This window comes from Colletotrichum gloeosporioides, assembly GCF_011800055.1.
Source record: "Colletotrichum gloeosporioides strain Lc1 chromosome Unknown consensus_30, whole genome shotgun sequence".
NCBI classification, from domain to species: Eukaryota; Fungi; Ascomycota; class Sordariomycetes; order Glomerellales; family Glomerellaceae; genus Colletotrichum; species Colletotrichum gloeosporioides.
This window is the reverse complement of record NW_025544675.1, coordinates 680,747-694,490: the sequence shown is the minus strand read 5'-3', so window position 1 is coordinate 694,490 and position 13,744 is coordinate 680,747. Positions and strand designations below refer to the sequence as shown.

The following is a 13,744-nucleotide window of genomic DNA, read 5'->3' as shown; positions in this document are numbered from 1 at the left end:
TAGAAAACGGCGCTACCCTTGTTACTTAACTGTCCAACAACTTCATGCCAATAGACCCTGCTAATAGTATCATCGTCTTCTCGTCTTCCTTTCTTTCTTTGCCAAGGTTTTCTTCTTCAAGTTCGAATGTGATCGGAACCCTCGTGAGGCCGGCGGGTATTTCCACCTGATCGATAATCGGAAACCCAACCCCGGACAAGCACAGCCTCTCCCAGTCTCTCTCCTGCCATGAGTACTCTCTTACCAGCTCCTCGTCACTGTGCGCCTTTTGCCTGACCCTGTCTGCTCGCCACCAGCAAAAGGCCGTCAACCAGCCAGACAGGTGGACGACTCCGCCTAACATGCCCGCGCCGCCAGAGTGGCAGGCGTGCGTCCAGAAGTCGCGTGCATCGACCTCGTCAGGCTGATCAAAGCTGGCGACCATCCACTCACCCAAAATGACGAGACAACGCGACCACCCAGATATAGATAATAGAGGATCCATCGCGATCCAGCGTCTCGGTATTGAACTTTGCCAGCCGGGTAACACGCTTTGCCAGGTCGACCCAGTCGTTGAATTCACCGAGTAGTGTGACAGAGGGAAATCCACAGGTAATGCTCGCTCCGTAGTTGAAGTATCATTTCATGGTCCCGAGACATACAGCAGCAGCGGTGGAGCGGTCACGCGGCAAGGTCGTGCTAAAGGTCGGCAGCATCCAGTCGGCCAGGTTGGTGCTCGCGGAGTAGGATAACGAAATGCTCTGTTATGGTCTCCATGTCGAAGCTGTTAACCGCTTGACCGGATCCGATTCGAACAACGAGGAAGCGTTGACCCTCATGGGCGACGAAGTGGTTGCGCAGAGCTTCAGCGCGGCCAGGTCCATTGACGAAGAAGCTGACTTGGACGAGCACGTCTAGCCAGACATCATCGGAACGCAGCTCGAGGTGTAATTATTGCTGCCAGGCGCGTAGCACTGAGTAAACAAATCCATTTTCGCAGGCTACAATGGTGCCGTCATGTGCGCCGGACACGGACGTTTGGACCGATTCCCGAGATTGATCCTCGGCCGAAATCTGCTTGAAAAAGTCTCGATTAGGAGACGGTGTGTATGCACATTTGCCCACAACTTCGGGGTGTGGCCGAATGACGGTTGGCATATTGATTGGGGATGGGTCTGCAAAGCTGCTGTGAGAGAGAGAGGAAAACACAACGCCACTCGGGCGAGACACAATCGCTGGCGGCTAAGTATCCAAATTCGGAAGACTGGCTGCTTGATGACCCCCGGGCGAACCCCACTTGAAATCTTCCGCGGAGGAGACTGCTCTTGAGTTGTTCCAAGCACCCGTTGTGAAGGAGCATCAATAGCGCCAATGGAGACGGATGGCTAAGTGCCATGAACATTACAGACGCAACCCCGGAGACATGGATTCCCGAAGGATTTCCTCTCACAAGAGACCTCAAACAGAGCCAGCTTACTGCTTCCAAGCAAATTGAAGACATACGATGTTGGGTTCTCGCGTTGGTGGTCGTGGACCCACTTTGTTGGATAAACCGCTTGTCCTTCGGTCATCCGCGGCCGTCCGCGTGGGGCCGATTCGCCCTCTTTCATAACACCACGCGGCCAACGGGGCTGGAAAGATTGAAGGCCCCAGGGTCAAAGTCCTATGGGAGTTTAATGACTGTGTGGCTTTGTACGCTTGCTGAGCTTCTGCTAATGTCGGGTTCTTGGCCCGCGAACAATGCTCTCATGCCGGTCACCGCGGACGACCGAGACGGCAGGATCGGCCCCTTGTTCAGAACGGTTTGTATAAGTGTTTATGGTTTCATGAAATCAGATGGAAGAATCGAATCAATCCAACGGATGTTTAGGTCAACTCAACTGACCAAGTAACATTTGCTTTCATTTTGTAAACCTTACTACCGCAACTGCAATAGATACACTCCCAACCTCGAACGAACCCCCACGTCAACTCTTCATCAGTGGGGGCAACCATGCATCCATCAGAGGAGGTCGATCACTTTCAGGCCTCAAATGCCAGGGCGTCTGACTTCTCAGAAACAACAATCACCGACGACATGCACAGACAGATTGAGAATCTTGCACGCCAAGTCACAGCTACCTCAAGACCACAGAGCCTCCATGCCCAAGATGACGTTCTCAACCCGCCAAGAAACAGCCATCTGGACCCGTCATCTCCTAATTTCGACTCAGCAGCCTGGACAAGAGCCTTCATAAGCCTGTACGAGTCAGATCCTGCGTCAACACCAAACAGATTGACGGGGGTTGCCTTCAGGAACCTCAACGTCTTCGGATACAGCACTGGTACCCAATACCAAAAAAGCACTGGCAACATCGCGCTGAGTATAGCAACGAATCTCATTGGGCTTGCGACTGGAAGAACCAAGGGGAGAATCGACATTTTGCAAGACTTCGAGGGCCTCGTCGAGCCTGGCGAGATGCTTCTTGCCCTTGGCCCGCCTGGTTCGGGATGCTCGACATTGCTCAGGACACTTGCTGGCCAGACCGAAGGCCTCAATGTTTCAACAGATTCATACATGAACTTTCGAGGTAAGTCTTGTCTCTCCGAGTCAAGAAATCGATTGACATCTTGTAGGCATCAACCCCAGGTACATGCACGACTGGTTCCGCGGCGACGTACTATACAATGCCGAGGTCGACGTGCATCTGGCCCCTCTCACAGTTGGCGACACTCTGGAATTTGCCTCAAGAGCCCGAGTTCCAACGAATGTCCCAGCCGGTCTCACGAGCAAGCAGTATGCTCGCATCATGCGGGATGTACTTATGGCTGCTTTTGGTATCTCACACACGATCAACACGAAGGTCGGCGATGATTTTGTGCGCGGGGTTTCGGGAGGCGAGCGGAAGCGAGTCAGCATCGTCGAGGCTGCTCTGACGGGTGCCAAATTCCAGTGCTGGGACAACAGTACTCGCGGCCTGGATAGCGGCAATGCTATTGCCTTTTGTCAGAACCTCCGGACGCAAGCAGATTTATTAAATGTGGCGGCCGTGGTAGCCATTTACCAGGCACCGCAATCTGCTTATGATGTAAGCCCAGAACAATGCTGAAGAATGGCCGACTTTGCTAAAAGATTGCAGTTGTTCGACAAAGTGACAGTTCTGTACGAAGGCCGCCAGATTTACTTTGGAAGGATCGAACAAGCCAGATCGTATTTTGAAGACATGGGATTCCTGTGTAAGTCTGCAAGATTCGTCCCAATCCCCATTTCCATTGATCTAACCGAGCAACTCTAGGCCCCGAGAGACAGACCACTCCCGACTTCCTCACCTCCATGACATCTCCAAGTGAACGACGCATCAGACCCGGCTATGAGAACATGACGCCTCGAACTCCGGACGAATTTGCAGCTCGATGGAAAGCATCGCCGGACCGAGCAGCTCTTATGACCGCTATTGAAGCCTACGAGAAGACCCACCCGGCCAAGGACCGGCTTGAAGAGTTTCAGCAAAGCATCAAAGCTGAAAGAAGTCCCAGGCAACGAATGAAGTCTCCATACATGATCACGTATCCTCGCCAAGTGAGGCTTTGTCTTTGGCGGGGCTGGAAGCGCTTGCTTGCCGACCCTGGGTTCACGATTTCGTCTCTCGTGTACAACATCATTGTAGGATTCGTGTTGGGGAGCATGTTTTTCAACATGAAAACCGACTCGAGCACGTTCTACTATCGAGGAGGCATCATTTTCTTCGCACTATTATTCAACGCTTTCGCAAGTGAGATGGAAGTAGGTCTATTTGACCCCTGCATCTCTCAACTTTCCTAGGAAGCTGACAAATCTCTAGGTCCTCACTCTTTATGCGCAAAGGCCTGTCGTTGAGAAGCATAATCGCTACGCCCTTTATCACCAATCTGCTGAGGCCATCTCCAGCTACATCATTGAGCTTCCCTACAAGATCACCAACGTCTTTACATTCAATTCCATTCTCTACTTCATGGCCAACTTGAATCGCGAGCCTGGGCCCTTCTTCTTCTTCTGTTTGGTCTCTTTTGCAGTCTTACTGGCCATGTCTGGCATCTACAGAACAATGGCATCACTCGCGAGAACGTCACACCAGGCCATGGTTCCTGTCACACTTGTAACCCTCGGAGTCATGATGTACGCTGGGTTCACCGTGCCAACTTCCTACATGCAAGGTTGGAGTCGATGGATGGGATACATCAACCCCCTCTCATATGCCTTCGAGGCGTTGATGGCGAATGAGTTCCACGGGCGCACCTTCAAGTGCGATAATCTCGTGCCATCTGGACCTGACTACGATCAGTTGCCCCTCAGCGGACGAACCTGCTCTGTGGTCGGAGCTGTTCCTGGCTCAGATGCGATCGATGGCGATCGATACATTGAAGAGTCTTTTGGCTATTTCAACAGTCACAAGTGGAGGTGCGTACATCGTCCACTCCTAGATATTATCAACTAACAACATCACCAGGAACGTCGGTATTCTGTGCGGCTACATCGTGTTCTTCTTCATTACCTACATCATCACTGCCGAGTATGCCAAGCCACCTAAGAGCGAAGGAGAGGTTCTCGTCTTTCGACGCGGCAAGGCCCCTGCTGGCGTTGACGACAAGGCCCACCTGGATGAAGAAAATCAACGCAAGGAGACCACAGTCATCGAGATGGAGCATCTTTCTCGTCCAGAGAAACAGGGGGCCGAGCACCGACCACGCCCAAGTGCTTGCGGAAAGCCCATTTTCCACTGGGAGGATATCTGCTACGATGTCAAGATCAAGGGTCAGGACCGCCGCATCCTAGACCACGTTGACGGTTTTGTGCAACCAGGCGTCATCACAGCTCTCATGGTGAGTCCTGCGCAATTGCATTTCAATACTGGACGACGTGCTAACGTTGGCATAGGGGGCATCCGGTGCAGGGAAGACGACCTTGCTAGATGCCTTGGCAACCCGTGTGACGATGGGTGTTCTGTCCGGCGATACCATGGTCAACGGTCAGCCTACCGACAAATCTTTCCCCCATCGTGTCGGCTACGTGCAGCAGCAGGATGTGCATATGGACACCATGACGGTTCGCGAGGCGCTGGAGTTCAGTGCGTTACTCAGGCAGAGCGCAGAGATCCCAAGGGCTGAAAAGCTGGCCTATATCGACGAAGTGATTGACCTGCTTGATATGGGCGACTTCGTTGACGCAGTGATCGGCGTCCCTGGACAAGGCCTCAACGTCGAGCAACGTAAACGTCTGACGATCGGCGTCGAGCTTGCTGCACGCCCACAGCTACTCGTATTTCTGGACGAGCCCACATCAGGCCTTGATTCACAAACATCTTGGGCCATCTGCGATTTAATCGAGAAGCTTGCCAAGAGCGGACAGGCGGTCCTCTGCACGATACACCAACCGTCGGCGATGCTGTTCTCCCGCTTCGACAGGTTACTACTGCTTCAGCGCGGCGGTAAAACGGTCTATTTTGGAGGTTAGTCGCCCAGTTTAATGGAAGGGAATGAAGCTGACATTGAAGCAGAAATTGGCACCAATGCCAGGATCATGATTGACTACCTCGAACGCAACGGTGCGCCGCCGTGTCCTCCTGATGCCAACCCCGCGGAATGGATGCTAAAGGTCACGACGCTTTCCGAAGACGGACCAAACTGGTTTGAAGTCTGGCGTTCCTCTGCCGAGTACCAGGATGTCAAGGAGGAACTTCGTCTTCTCCGCCAGTTGGCAGAAGGTCACACCAACCAGGGTGACCCGTCCTCAGAGCACGAGTTTGTCACCTCATTCTGGACGCAGTTCGTTCAAGTCTTCTCCCGTACAGCGAAGCACTTCTGGCGGTCGCCTGTCTACATCTGGTCGAAGCTCACTCTCACCATCCTGCTGGCTCTGTACATCGGGTTCACCTTCAAGTCAGACAACAGTCTCCAGGGCTTACAGAACCAGCTTTACGCCTTCTTCATGTGTTTGACGACCGTCAACGAGTTCAGCAAGCAGGTGATGCCCATGTTCATCCCCCAACGAGCACTTTACGAGGTCCGTGAGAGACCGTCTCGAGTCTATCGGTGGACCAGTGAGTTCAACCTGCCATATACTTCAAATAATGATGCTAACGCAAGTCCAGCATATCTCCTCTCCAACGTCGTCATAGAGATGATCTGGAACACCGTAGCAGCCGTCGTATTCTTCTTCTGCTGGTACTACCCGGCGCGGTTCTTCCGGAACACCACCCCAGACGACGTCAGCATCCGCGGCTTCACTGTCTTCCTCTTCATCTGGATGTTCTTCCTCTGGACGAGTACCTTCTCGCAGCTCGCCATCGTAGCCATCGAGACCGCCGACCTCGCCAGCATACCCGCAAGTTTCTTCGCCATTCTATGCATGTCATTCTGCGGGATCAGCGTCATCCGCGCAGACCTGCCAGCCATCTGGAGCGATTTCATGTACTATGTCAGTCCCATGACCTACCTTGCGTCCGGAGCCTTATCAACCTGTCTGCACGGGTCAAAGGTTGTGTGCACGGCGAAGGAGATTGTACAGGTGCCTGTGCCATCAAACATGACTTGTGATGATTTTCTTGGACCGTACGTGCAGAGTGCAGGAGGATACCTTGTCGATGCAGCATCGACGGGTGGATGCGGGTATTGTCGTATGGCAACTACGGATGATTACCTTGCACATTTCAATATCAACTATGACGACCGGTGGAGGAACTTTGGGCTGCTTTGGGTCTACATTGCTTTCAACATTGTGGTAGCTTGTGGTCTTTACTGGCTTGTGAGAGTCCCGAAGGGACAGGGCGTTAAGCGGAAGTAGGCACATCTTGAGACGGACTGGACGGCTACGGTAAAGGGTTATGACTTTATATATATGATTAGAGAGATAAATGATAGACTATCTTATTGCCAGGTACAATTTAATGTTAATAAATGTTAATGATTCATTCATTCTATTTGAACCTTCCAAAGGCAGTCTTAAGGTTTCCCTACCTTACTGTGGCTCACCGCCGGAGACGTGGGTCGCGGTTCGTCGCCACGGGCCCGAGGTGGAGCTGTCGTTACTCCGGCCCAACATGCCATACCCGGTAAGGAGGACGGGAGTAGGCAAAACTATGGAGCTAGGTGAGTGCCTCGAAGAATTGTGGAAGAATTGATTCGGCTTCGAAGTGGAATGCCGGTAGTGCGCTACTCTGTCGTTTGAGCGGTAAAGGATTCCGCCAGGCCGCCCCGACTTGCCTGTTTCGGAAGAAAACATTAATTCCAGTCTAAGTAATATCGAGTGTGCTTTCGAAAGACGTCAACTTCAACCAACATGAGAAAGCGGCAGAATGATGAGGTGCTTGACGTGGCGACTGCTGGGCCAGGATGCCTAGGCTGGTGGCGGCAAAGATCTTCTCCGGCCCAAGCCGCTGTAGAGTTTACAGCTCCGGCCGTGTGAGGCTACTTCAGATGCGATCCGGAAGGCTTCCTCCATGTAGGATATTCTGATGTCTGTAGTCAAAGTGTTGTTTCGAGAATATTTCCTTTGATCATAATTGAGTACACCATGGCATCCAGTACGCCGACTTCCGAAGAAAAGACCCTCCATCTTGTTGGGATTGGCGTCGGCCATTCCATCGCCCCACCAATGCACAATGCCATAGCCAAGTCACTAAACTTGCCATGGACGTTCTTCGCGACTGAATGTGCAACAATTGAAGATCTTCTCGAGCTGGCTCGGAAAGAATCCACGGCGGGTCTGGTTGTCACGATGCCCTACAAAAACACCATCATGCCCAGGCTTGATGGGCTCGATACCCTGGCCGAGACCATCGGTGCTTGCAACAATGTGTACCGTGACCCTACGGATGCACAGAAATTGCGTGGTACGAACACAGACTGGCTCGGAGTCAAAGGCTGTTTGCTTGAAAAGGGGTCCCAGCCGGGACCAGTCCTGAACAAGCCTGCGCTCATCATCGGCGCGGGTGGCGCGAGTCGCGCGGCTGTTTTTGCTCTGCACACCCACTTCAAGGCCTCTGTCATCTACGTCCTGAACAGAGATGATGGAGAGGTCAGCGATTTGATCCGCGATTCGCAACGTCTGTCCCCGGCGCCGAGGATAATTCACGTCACGGCGGGGGAATCGAAGAAGCTCGAGACGCCATACTACGTTGTCGGAACGGTGCCGGATTTTGAGCCCAAGTCTACTTCTGAGCTTGCGGTGAGGGACTCGCTGGAAGACTTTCTCTCCAGACCCGAGAAGGGTGTTTTGCTGGACATGTGCTTCAAGCCAAGGAGAACGCGGACGATCAAGTTGGCGGAGTCTCTTGGGTGGCCCTGTGTAGAGGGCACTCACGTAATTGGGTACCAGATTGAGGAGCAATGGAAACTTTGGGCTGGAGAGGAGAGGGTAAAGAAGCTGGATGGGGAGGGCGCTTGGAAAGTTCTCTTGGAGGCTGCCGATAAGAGCCCGGGGATCAACTTTTAGTCTAAATGGGATGCGCTTTTTGGCCGCTCATTGAACCTCGCCAGAATGATTGCTCCTAAATTTGCAGCACAAGAGACATTGCAGAAAGAAATCTGGCTAGCGACTGAGTCTTCGGAATGCAGCGGCATCACCAATGAAAGCTGTAATGGATCTCAGAGAGTGATCCCCTATTTCCCCTAGGGTAGAGCGACTAATTTTCTTAACTGCTCGCTATCTTCACTGTCGTCTGTCTCGTCTTGGTCTTTGTCGTCGTATCATAGGAGGGAATTGGTGCATTGTTTGCTACTTTCGTATTCATTTGTTCAACTCCAATCGCTGAACAAACTTCTTCCATGCCTCGATGCCTCTGCGAGCATGATCTGCCGGTACCCCTTCACCCTCTTCTGACATGGTCCTCGAGAACAGCTCCATTGAAACCCATCCCTTATATCCAAGTTTCTCGATTAGCACCCGAGCCACCTCTTCCACCGGTAGGTAAGCCCCTCTATCTGTTTCATAGATATACGCTCTGGCATTCCGAGACCAGTTCATCCGCGCCGGGTTGCCATCAACGTGGAATGGGTGACCTTTGACTAAAGGAGACTCCATACGCTCTGCGTCGACAACCTGGATGTAGAACACTTTCGCCAAATCGACATCCCGCAATAATCTCTCCAACGACTCTTTGAGATCGGCATCGGCGTTGGGGGTCTTGCCCGTTGGAGACGCTGGGTCTCCCCACACACGGCCGGCGATGTTGAACGTGTCGAGACACAAACCAAAGTTCGGCCTGTCGACTTTACAGGCAACCTCCCAGGACTTTTCCCATGTATCAATGTGAGTGCTCCAGCAGAGACTCTCGTATGCGAATCGAATCGGTGGGTCTTCTTTTAACCCCAAGTCCGCGAGCTCGACGAGGTCACCGACGATGACGTCCATGTCACCCGTCAGCTTCTCCGCGGGAAGGAAGTTGGCTGGGATCTGGATCGTGTTCGTGCCGAGGATCTTGGCGAGCTTGAACCACACCTTGATCTTCTCAATTAGGCGGGCGTGCTGTTCGCGATCTAGTAGGCCTTCGTAAAATAGGAACGGTTGTAGGCCGATGACGGTCAGCTTCAGGCCATCGAGGACCTTGCGGATGTGGGTTGTGGCGGCGAGGAGGTGGTCGGTGGTCGGCTCGTCGGTATCGTGGAGCTTCTTTGCAAGATACTCGATGTCTTCGTAGAATACTTCAATGCCCTCAAAGCCATGCTTGGCGGCTTCAGCTACCTTCTTGTCGAAGTCATGAAGCCAGGCACGACCTAGGGAGGCAGAGAGCAGGGCAGGACGGAATTCGGCCATGGTGATGTTGGGCGGAGATTTCTGGTTGGAGCAGGTGAAGGTTGATCTTCGGTGATGGTGTTCGTGTGCTGTGTGTGTTCAGTCGATGTTGGACCCTTTGGGTTACCAATGACCAGGGTGGACTTGTGTGGCGTGGGCGGGTAAGGTCAGGTTGGTTGATGTCACAGGGCGGCAGAGCCTTGTACCGGCCCCTCACTGACGTATCCCGCGGGGCCGGCTTCAATGCCGGTCAATTGGAGGGCGCTTAAGGTAAATACCCCGTGGGGAGTTTCGTCGATAGCAAAAGCGGCCTGAAGATCTCACCCGGGGTCCTTGTCAAAGAATGATTGCAGATCTGAAGCAATGCCCCGTGGGATGCCAAGGTGCTCCATGAACTCGGGAGGATTTGTGGACCTACGGACTTGTCAGGGATAAGACGGAAGATAATCTTGGCGGGAGGTACTGACCAATCTGCCGAGTCCAAGCTAGCTAAGCTTTGGAAAAGCTCATTGTCGTCCATTTCCGCCGAAACAGCATCTAATAGAGGATCGATGTTCATATCTGGACCCATCGACGGTGGCTGAGACATGAGCCCTTGAGTCTGAGTCGTTAAGAGATTGCTCTGGCCCATTGGCGTGTTTTTGGCTGAGTTGCGATTGTATGGGTCGCCCAGCCCTTGGAAGATTGAAGGGTTTGATTCTCGAGACTGGGTAGATAGGCCGGAGCTGGCGGGAGTTGCAAACCCCAGATGAACGGCCGACTGGGTCGACTGTCCACTCGACTGAGCGAAGGAATTGGACATGCTACCAGCATTAAAGAGATTCGATGCGCTTTCATGAGTATCTTTCAGGGGCGTTTGGGTCTGAAGGTAGCTTTCGATTGTCGTGGAGATGCACACCCGCAACGTCTGAAGTTGCATTCTCATCCTGGCGTGATTCTGAACCCTGACTTGAGAATCCACCGATCTCTCAAACCAGCAAAGAAGAATGACAACGGTTGGGGGTGTAGAAAAATTTCCCATAGACCTCATGCGTTGTTCCAAAAGTCTGCATTGCTCTTCCATCCGTCCATAACTGCCATTAATGTCAAAGCTAGGACGGTCTCCTGCTAGTCGTAGATGTTCCGTTCTCACGGCCTCGAAGATGCCAGCATACATGAGCTGCAGATTGAACATCTGCGGCGAAGCCTCTGCTCCGGAAGATGTTTGACATTGAGGGTTGTTCTGCTGACTCCAGCTTTTCAGAGCTCGATCCAGCTTGCGGATTCGCTCATTCTCGCCATCTTGATTGCGCAGTCTTAGGAGGTCGTTGAGGAACACGGCGAGTTGAACAAGATGGTTGAAGGTGCTGATTATATGCCCCGGGCTGTGGTGTGAGTGGAATGTGCGGCCTTGTCCATCCCTCATCTGCCATGGTTCCCATTCTTCCATAGAGTCTGTCGCTAGCGTGCCAACTTTGGCGAGATCCGAACGCTTGAAGTACGGCCGCGTACCTAACCAACTGGCGACCATAGTTTCTAATACAAAGCAGCATGCCAAAGTCCTCTTGGAGCCCTCGTCAAGTTGGCCTTGCGTTGCAGTCGTCGTATCGGGGGCTAAGAGAAGGGCTGCGGCGGCATACGTTGCTTTCCCAGCGGCAAGCCATGTGGCCGTTTTGTCGCCGCGACTCAGGTGCAACAATGCGAGAATCATGTGAGCTCTGATATGTCCCAGCTCGTATTTTTCCAACTTTTCGCCGAGAAGATGCCTTGTCCTAGCGTGTAGGGCTACCGCACTTGTGCTGTGCTCCTCGGTCTTGGATAGGTGTGAAGAGTATGCCAGTACCGCCCATAGGGAGCATCGATCTCCGTGCGACATCGAGTCGGCTGTACTCGAACGGTTATCGCGACTCTCCAGCACGTACGCAAGCCTCAGAATTTCGTGCTTTTGGAAGATCGGAAGCCAGGAGTGCGTGTTCGAGAAATAGGTATCCAACAAGATGGACCAGTTGTCGGGAAGCTCCGAGCGTCCAGACTGGGGCCGAGACAAAGACTCTTGTCGCATTGTCGTATCCCTCAAGGGCGAGAAGACTTGAGTGGCCATCAGAATTGAGTTGATGTTGTTCTCGGCGTCTTGTGTAATGGAGTCAGATGTGCTAGGGATTGTGACGATATCTTGGCTAGGGTTCCGCGCTGGGGAGGTAGTGCTCGTGTTCATAGGACTTGCTATGTCAATTGTCGCGCTGTTCTGGCTCTCCTGTTCGCCCCGGATCTTTGTTATTAGAGGGATAGCTTCTTTAACTCGGGACTCAAATGATTTGTCGGGGTTGCCGTCATTGTCGGTTTCTAATGGTTCCGCAACAGAGAGCCACTGTTCGATATGTTTCAGCACTTCTGTCTTTCTCCAGGCGTCCACGAATCCCTCGCAGGCGTCTCCATCCTCGACCAGGGTGGGCCCGATGGCTGCCAGACGGAAGGGCGGCTTCCAGCCTTGACCATCGAGCAAAGCAGAGATCCAGGAATCAGACTCGTCTATCGAGCTGAAAATCATGCCCAAGAGAATTTCCAAGGCCCGGACATAGCCGGTTCGAAGACCACGTTTCTTCGGTGGGTTGTAGCTGCAAGAACGCCCTGCGTCTAGACATGGTCGGCATTCTGGACGGCCACCATCGCAACGATCTTTTCGTTTTCGACACTCGTTGCAGGCTCGCGTGACTCGCATTCGAGTTTTGCCATGGGCTGTTGCATCGTCGGACTCTTCACCATCTGTCCTGGCTCGTTTCGCCTTTCGAGTGCTGGTAGGTCGCTCATGATCATCGTCACCTGCGGAAGTCCGGTGCCGGCGGGGAGGACTCATTGTGACATGCTGCGCGCAGCTACAAAGCTGACATCAAATTTTGTGATCAAGTCCATCGAAAAGCGGAAGAGCACCAAATCGTCATAATGGGGACGACGGGCATGTTGCCATGGGCAGGAAGATGCAAGACGGGAGGCTGCTAGTGTCTAAGGTCCACTTGACCTGAATCGGACTCAATTGCATTAAAGGGGGTGCCGTTTATCGAGGATACTGCTAGAAAGACTGGGTTTGAGAATGCAAAGTTTCATTGGACGAACCAGCTCTCAATCAAAGACAGTCCCTTACTCAAACCAAGCCCTGATTAGAGCCTCGGTTTCGCTATGGGAGGCAGGCCCTGCTACACTATACCCTGAAGTGCGCATAATGGACCTTTTTGGCATGAATGTGTAGATACTGCGGGTATCTCAATAAACGTGGGTGGGCGGCTAAGATCTTTGCCGCCCTCCTCCGCCGTCTGTGCTCAACAGTCTAACGAGTCGTCGCTTACGTTGGCCTATTTTGAGATATGTAATCACGGCTACACCTTACTGATTTGAATAAGCATTTGTACGCGGGTCAGTGATTCGTCGAAGGCGTGCTACGTGCTGTTCGCAGGGGGTTTCGCTTGACGGAGAAATAGGCCGATAGTGTCAGCAATCTCCACTTGACGCCAAATTATGTCCGCATACTCCGCGTCGAGAACAATGTGTCGGCGACTTTCTCAGCGAAGATGGGATGAAATCACTGGGACAAATCGAGCCCAGACGCTACAGGTATGAGTGGTCGCCATCTTTTGCTGGTTCCAGAGTCATGTATCCAGCATAGGTAAATAAACCAGGCTCACGAACAGCACAAGTCTATCCGCACGTCATGGTTCTTGGTCTTTTAGAAGTCCAGTTTTGTCACCAACAACATAATCACAAGAGTACGCTGGCATTGTCTGATTGGTGTCAGAACTGGCAATTCGAGATCTCTCCTGAACAGAAATTGGACAGAGCTACGACTTATGCAGGGAGAAAGATAGTGATGCAAGCATACCAAGTATACCGGCACTGCCTGTTTTCACTTCAGGGCGCCGATCTTCGGCTCCGGCATCCGAGCCAAGACCGAGCTGGCCCAACAACAACAACCACGGCCAAGCTGCCGCAACACATGCCTAATGAAGTGGTTTCCTCACTATGGAGAGATCTTTCTGCTGGTATCAA

General features: G+C 52.6%; 5 protein-coding genes across 5 annotated transcripts; 2 read left to right on the top strand and 3 right to left on the bottom strand.

Annotated features, from left to right (window-relative positions):
• Positions 1 to 25: 25 nt before the first annotated feature.
• On the bottom strand, positions 26 to 484 carry GCG54_00008837 (uncharacterized protein; the record flags this gene model as incomplete). Its single annotated transcript, XM_045408796.1, has 1 exon — positions 26 to 484. The coding sequence occupies one exon, from the start codon at positions 482 to 484 to the stop codon at positions 26 to 28; it is 459 nt and encodes a 152-aa protein (XP_045266539.1).
• Positions 485 to 678: 194 nt separating this feature from the next.
• Positions 679 to 1,137, bottom strand: GCG54_00008836 (uncharacterized protein; the record flags this gene model as incomplete). The annotated part of the gene is made up of 2 exons (XM_045408795.1): positions 679 to 918; positions 985 to 1,137. The coding sequence occupies 2 exons, from the start codon at positions 1,135 to 1,137 to the stop codon at positions 679 to 681; spliced, it is 393 nt and encodes a 130-aa protein (XP_045266538.1).
• Positions 1,138 to 1,972: 835 nt separating this feature from the next.
• Positions 1,973 to 6,778, top strand: GCG54_00008835 (ZEB2-regulated ABC transporter 1; the record flags this gene model as incomplete). The annotated part of the gene is made up of 9 exons (XM_045408794.1): positions 1,973 to 2,549; positions 2,596 to 3,047; positions 3,099 to 3,195; positions 3,255 to 3,742; positions 3,801 to 4,396; positions 4,446 to 4,818; positions 4,874 to 5,444; positions 5,493 to 6,035; positions 6,087 to 6,778. The coding sequence occupies 9 exons, from the start codon at positions 1,973 to 1,975 to the stop codon at positions 6,776 to 6,778; spliced, it is 4,389 nt and encodes a 1,462-aa protein (XP_045266537.1).
• Positions 6,779 to 7,507: 729 nt separating this feature from the next.
• On the top strand, positions 7,508 to 8,428 carry GCG54_00008834 (Pentafunctional AROM polypeptide; the record flags this gene model as incomplete). The annotated part of the gene is made up of 1 exon (XM_045408793.1): positions 7,508 to 8,428. One exon carries the CDS (start codon positions 7,508 to 7,510, stop codon positions 8,426 to 8,428), a length of 921 nt encoding a protein of 306 aa, XP_045266536.1.
• Positions 8,429 to 8,722: 294 nt separating this feature from the next.
• GCG54_00008833 (3-dehydroshikimate dehydratase) lies at positions 8,723 to 12,514 on the bottom strand (the record flags this gene model as incomplete). The annotated part of the gene is made up of 4 exons (XM_045408792.1): positions 8,723 to 9,794; positions 10,052 to 10,141; positions 10,195 to 12,305; positions 12,371 to 12,514. The coding sequence occupies 4 exons, from the start codon at positions 12,512 to 12,514 to the stop codon at positions 8,723 to 8,725; spliced, it is 3,417 nt and encodes a 1,138-aa protein (XP_045266535.1).
• Between the last annotated feature and the right edge of the window lie 1,230 nt (positions 12,515 to 13,744).